Below are 6,000 nucleotides of genomic sequence, written 5' to 3'. Positions count from 1 at the left end.
AACCAACTTCCGTTGGGATTGAACTCCGGTCGTAAGCAGAGCTTGGACTGCAGTACTGCAGCTTACCACTCTGTGCCACGGGGCTCCTCACACTGAAGCCTAGGGTGAAAATAGGTCCTTAATAATAACAGTGATAACAAGTTTGTGCAACAGTTGAGAGTGGCTGCTTTCCATTGATTTTCCCTCCCTTCCCAAAGCAGCACACCTTACTGTTCCAGAGAGGATCTAGTTGGGGCTTCGTTGAGGTCTGCAAAAGACTGGGGCGGGAGCGGGGGAGATGAAAGTCAGCACACATCCTTTTCCTTAAACTGTACTTCCACTGGCAGAAACTTGTATCCATCCTACAGTGTACTCTTTATTAATACAAATGTAAATTTGCACAAGTTTGTCCAATGAAATGACAGCTAAAATGCAATTAATGCAATTCAAGCATTAATGTACAGACAGATGCCATCAAGTCACAGCTGACGTATGGCAACCCCATAGGGTTTTCAAGGCAAGAGACTAACAGGTGATTTGCTGTTGCCTGCCTCCACATCACAACCCTGGTATTCCTTGGAGGTCTCCCATCCAAATACTTGCCGGGGTCAACCCTGCTTAGCTTCTGAGATCTGACAAGAGCAGGCTAGCCAGGGCAGCAATCTTAGTGATTGGTTTATTAGAGGGGGTGGTTTAATTTTTTTCCAAAGATTAATAACATTTGAACTCTGACAGAAACCACCCAGAAAAAATCTAACTTAAAAATACACACAAAATAAACTATTTATTACTCAACTGAAACAAAAGATTAAAATATTAAAGTGTGTCACAAAGAAACTTTTTAGAATTATAAATATTTATTTTGAAATCAATTAACAAAGTATTTTATAAATGACACCCTTTGTAAGTTGCCTTTTAACTTTATGGCAACAAATTGAACCATGCACTTCTGCAAACAAACGACCCCCCCCCCCAAAAAAGGCAACACCTCACGACATGGAACCAACACACTGCAGTAATTCATAGAAGCACCAGTAGAACAAATGTCTTCACTGCACAGCAACAGAACTAGTCAGTAACTAAGGGAAGAATAACAACATCCATAGAAAATAACATCCACGCTCTTTAGCAGACATAAGGAACTGAGCTAAGTTTTCCTTATGGAGACCTGGTTGCCGGTGCTCACCTATAATGGGTTTAGGAGCACTGGTTGAGGAAACAGTTTTGACAGACAGAGCAGAAGGGGCCAGATAAAAGTTGCCTTTTAATTAACAGTTGTAATATTTTATATCTATACAGTCCCAGGTAATTTTTATCACATGCACACCTTAAAGTGTGTGTTACACTCAATATGTTTATGCCCGTTATTCATATATAAAATATATAAGATGATTTCTATGGGGGGGGGAAGGTACAGCTGCATGCTATTGATTACTTATTTATTTATTGGTCAGAGAGCATTCGTGTTCCAATCAGCAGGAGTTGCAGCAGAGGAATTCGGAGTGCAGAAAAGACACTTTGCATGCGCTCAAACACGCCGTCCTTATGAATGTCGTACTAGGTCTGGATTTAAGAGCCCAAGTTCGAATCCCCCCCCCCACTCTGCCATGGAAGCTCACTGGGTGACCTTGGGCCAGCCTCCCCTCCCCTTTCCCTCTCGGCCTAACCTCCCTCCCGGCGTTGCGGCGAGCAGGACACGGAGAAGAGGAAACCGATGTCCTACCTAAGCCGCTTTGGGCTCCCACAGGGGAGAAGACCAGGGCGTCAGACCTCGAGGAAGGCGCCGAAACAGGCCCCCGGATAAAAACCGGGGGCGAAAGCGCACGGTCGCTTGAGCCTCCTTTCTTCCCTGTTCCAGCCAGGATTCAGCCAGGATCGAACGCACGAACGTTCTTCCCTGTTTCAGCCAGGATCGAACGCACGAACGTTCGTGCGTTCGATCCTGGCTGGAACAGGGAAGAACGTCCGTGCGTTCGATCCAAGAACGTTCGTGCGTTCGATCCTGGCTGGAACAGGGAAGAACGTCCGTGCGTTCGATCCTGGCTGAATCCTGGCTGGAACAGGGAAGAAAGGAGGCTCAAGCGCCCGCGCGCTTTCGCCCCCGGTCAGCTCTGCTCAAATCCAGCTCTGCTTCGTTGCGGTGTCTCAATCCTGCCCAGACGCGAAGGGAGAACGAGAAGACGGGCGCGCGTAAAGGCCGCTCAAGAGGCGAAAGGGGCTTCTGAGCCTCGCTTGAGGCGTTTCTCTTAAGACGGTGTGGGGTGGGGGGTCCTGGGAAGCGGCCTCCCGCGCGCCCTTCCCCAAGGCGCGAAGCGAGGGCCTCCCGCGTGGAGAAGCCCAACTAGCGCGCCCAGGACCCGCCGGCCCTTTGAGCGCGCGCCGAGCTACGCTGCTCCCGCCAGAAGCCCACCCACCTACCCACCGCTTGGGCTGCGGCTCGTGGGTGGGAGCGTTGGGCTCTCTCCGGCTAAGCCCCTCCCCTCCCTCTCTCCAGCCAGCCCCGATGCCTCGCCGCGCCGCTTCGCCTTTCGCTGCGCGCTCGCAGGTCCCGGCACCCTCCCCAAGTTCTCCTGCCTGAGCGCGCGAGCTCGAGGAGGAGGAGGAGGAGTGTGGGGAGCGTGAGGCAGGCTTCCCACACTCGCGCGCGCACAGACGCGCGCGCGCAGCCCGGGGTGGGCTTGGGCTGAGGCCGGCGGCCGCCTGTCAGGCTGGTGGCGGGGACGGCGCGCCTGCCGCAAAGCGGAGGCCACCCTGGCTCTCGGGGGGTCGACCCTGTGCGTGCCGCACGCATGTGCGGGCGAGGGCTCGGGGCTGGCCGCCGCCGCCTCGTCGGGCATGAAATGCGCGCTGCTGGGGCTGGCCAAGTCCCCCAGCAAGAAAGGCGCCGCTGAATGGCCCAGGGGCGAGCGGGAGGAGGAGCCGCCGCCCGCCGGCGCCAGGAGCCCCAGCCGCTGCTTGCCCAACATGCTGCGGAAGGTAAGGCTGGAGCCGGCCCTGCTGAGGGGGAATCCCCGGGAACAGCCGCTTCTCTCTCCCCCCCCCCGCCCCGATCTTAACCTGGCATTGGCGCTCTCCAGGGAAGCGGCGTGCGGGCGCCTCTCTCGGTGGGGCCTCGGGAAGGGGCGGGGGTGCAACTTGCTGCACGCGCTCCTCGCCCCAGGCTGGCTGGAAGAGGGGCGTTCAGGAGAGCAAAGGGGAAGGACCTGTTCCAGGCAAGGAGGACGGCAAGCTGGGCCGGGTTGGAAGCTCCTGCCGTGCCCATTGGGAAGAGGAGCGCTCTTCCACTGGCCCGCGGGCAGCTGGTCGGGGGTTGGGGGGGGTCCGCTTAAAGGGCCAGCGCGTCGCGAGCCTCCCAGGCGGGAGAGATGCCCGCACGCCCAGCGCGTCTCTGCCTCGCGCGCGCGAGTGCCGCTTGCCCAGGTGTCGTGGCCAGAGGTGGCCGTTAGGGTGCGCTGGTTTCCTAGAGGGAAGCCCCGCGACGCTTCTTGGACAGCTGTTTCTTCCAGCGGCGGAGGTTTGCCTTTCGGCATCCGGCCCCAGGTGTTTTTCACCTCCTTAACTGTAAGCCGCTTCTTGGTGTGATAGATCGAGCTTCCCTTTCTGTTGGTCGGGAATGCAGAATATGAAAAGTTGGCTTCCCTACCGTCTGGACGGGCCACTTTCCTCCCCTTCTGTTAATGGTTATACTTTAGCTCAGGACGAAACACAAATTGTATGAAGATAGTGGGGAAACTGATCCTTATCCTGAGTGGGAGTGTGGAATGGAATGTTCATGATGGCACCCCCGAGTTTATTATGCTCTGGCCTATGTTGCTTTTATGGGGACCAAATATGATGCTCCCTGTAGCCAGTCTCCTTAGCCTGTGCTTGAAGGGGTTGTACCCCCACCATCAGTCAGGTGGATTGAAATGCTCCTGGGGACTAATGCCATAAGTCTGGTGGGCTGCTTGCTTTTGGTCTGGATGTCCTCATAATGCTGGCGTGTTCCCCCAGCCAAACCAGCAGTGTACAGTTGCTTTGTGGATATGCTTAGCCATTACCTGTAAATTATGCAGAATCAGTTCATATGCTCCCGTAGAAGGGGAGAAAGCAACTTCTTGATTATACTATAAGTTGTAAAGTGGAACTTGCAGCCCTTGAGTTTTCTCTGCTATGTATAAGCCAGGGTTTGTTTGTTTTTTAAAGAAAATAAAACTTCTCAGGTGCTTTGATATCTTACAGAAAAAAGACACGCAAAACTCTTGATAAAAAGGATCTTGATAGTGATGATCAGATAATACTGTCTAAGGCAGTGATGGCGAACCTTTTAGAGACTGAGTGCCCAAACTGCAACCCAAAACCCACTTATTTATTGCAAAGTGCCAGCACGGCAATTTAACCTGAATACTGAGGTTTTAGTTTAGAAAAACAACTCACATATTCACATCTTTTGCCTTAAAAGAAAAACACAATAACAGAGCTTTTTTGCTGTACTCATTTTTGGGTGTTCAAGACTTGGAGTCTACAAAAAGACTGGGCAGTCACCTGCAGGAGTGATATTGCCATTGCTTTAAGAAAAATAACAATCACAGCATGTGTGGAGTCTGAGACGAGTGCTTGGGAGACTGCAGAAGGAACTGCGGCTGCCACTTTTGAATTTGATAAGAGAGAGAAATTGAAAGGAGAGTTGCCAGAGAGGTAAGCGCCACTGCTAGCTGAACAGGTCTACAGGGTGCAGCCCTATAGTTGAGCTGCATGGGCTCTCATCCAGGACACTGACTTGAGGGCAACAGAAAGACAGAGCCAATGTGATGCCTGCCATAAAAAGCCAGGAAAAACTGCTTTAATAAGCTTTTTGCATGGGTTGTCGGTTGGTGTCCCCCCCCCGTTCCGGCCACACCTACCTGGCGGCCGACCCTTGGAAGGCCAGGGCGCGGCAACAGGGAGTGGGGTCAAGGGGAGAAGGACGCCGTCGACCCAAGAGGCGCGGCTCACCCTCGCGACCCCCCTCAGGCGTGAGTGCTGCGGGAGGAGGGATGCTCCCAGAAGTTCCTGGTGGAGCCGCGGAAGCCCTGGGCCGTGAGGGGGCCGCAGGAAGCTGCCCGCTACTGGGGGCGCCGTCCCCACCCTGGGCACAGAGGGGTGGGATGGCACCAGCCCGGAACAGCTGGTTGGGGGGAAGACAAGATGGCGAGGCCAGGACGCCCCGCGCCACCGAGACAGCGGCCCCAGGCCAGAGCTGCTCCGCTGCTGAGGGCCCCGGCGCCACTCAGCTGACCGGCGGGCGAGCGTGGACGGGACGGTGGCGTGGCCCACGGCCTTAGCGGAGGGGGTGGAGCGAGCCCCGAGGGCCCTTTATGGACTTGGGAGGCGGAGACAGGGGAAGAGGGGGGAGGCTAAAAAGTCGGGAGAAGCGGAGGCCAAGGAGGAGAGTTCCAGCAGCAGCAACCCTAAACCCTGTGCGGTGACAGAGGGCAAGCTGGCTGCTACCGACGCAACTGCAGCGAGCCACTTACCCGCGCATGCCCACAGAGAGGACTCCGCGTGCCGTAGTCGGCACATGTGCCATAGGTTTGCCAACACGGGTCTAAGGAGTTCTCCGCTGAGACCTGAATGAGGGATGTCCCATAATATCTGTAGAGCTGCAAGGCAGGGGTTTCTGTTGTGATGCTTGAGTGCCTTGCTACAAGGACTGTGCTGTTGGTTTTATCCATGCAGCTGGGCATTTTCTGAAAGAAAAGGACTCAAAATAATAATGGGTATATGATGGACGTAGTAATGGGCGTTGTTTTTGGAAACGCTTTTAACCATTTTTGGCTTCTCTCAAATAACTTGTGTTCGTTTGAGTGCTTCAATCATAACTACTTAAGGGTGTTGGAAGTTCTAAAGGCATAGGTAAGATCCCCCCTTCTCCCCTCCAGTGGACTTGATTGCTGAGGAAAGATGTGTAGGACAATGTAATTTCTTGTTTCTCTTGTCATGACTTTAATTTGACCAGTGTGGCTTATTGTGGTGCCGTTTCTTAGTCTGTCTTTAATTCTA

At 54.0% G+C, this 6,000-nt stretch overlaps 1 protein-coding gene across 1 annotated transcript in view; it reads left to right on the top strand.

Annotated features, from left to right (window-relative positions):
* Nucleotides 1–2,843: 2,843 nt before the first annotated feature.
* Nucleotides 2,844–6,000, top strand: part of TMCC3 (transmembrane and coiled-coil domain family 3) — a 130,248-nt gene continuing 127,091 nt past the window's right edge. The window contains exon 1 of the mRNA XM_056846734.1: nt 2,844–2,955. Within this exon, the coding sequence (XP_056702712.1) occupies nt 2,944–2,955 (12 nt within the window). The 5' untranslated portion in view covers nt 2,844–2,943. The remainder of the gene's footprint in view (nt 2,956–6,000) is intronic.

Source organism: Euleptes europaea, chromosome 3 (genome assembly GCF_029931775.1).
Source record: "Euleptes europaea isolate rEulEur1 chromosome 3, rEulEur1.hap1, whole genome shotgun sequence".
In the NCBI taxonomy this organism is placed as follows: domain Eukaryota; kingdom Metazoa; phylum Chordata; class Lepidosauria; order Squamata; family Sphaerodactylidae; genus Euleptes; species Euleptes europaea.
This window is presented reverse-complemented; position numbering and strand designations above follow the sequence as displayed.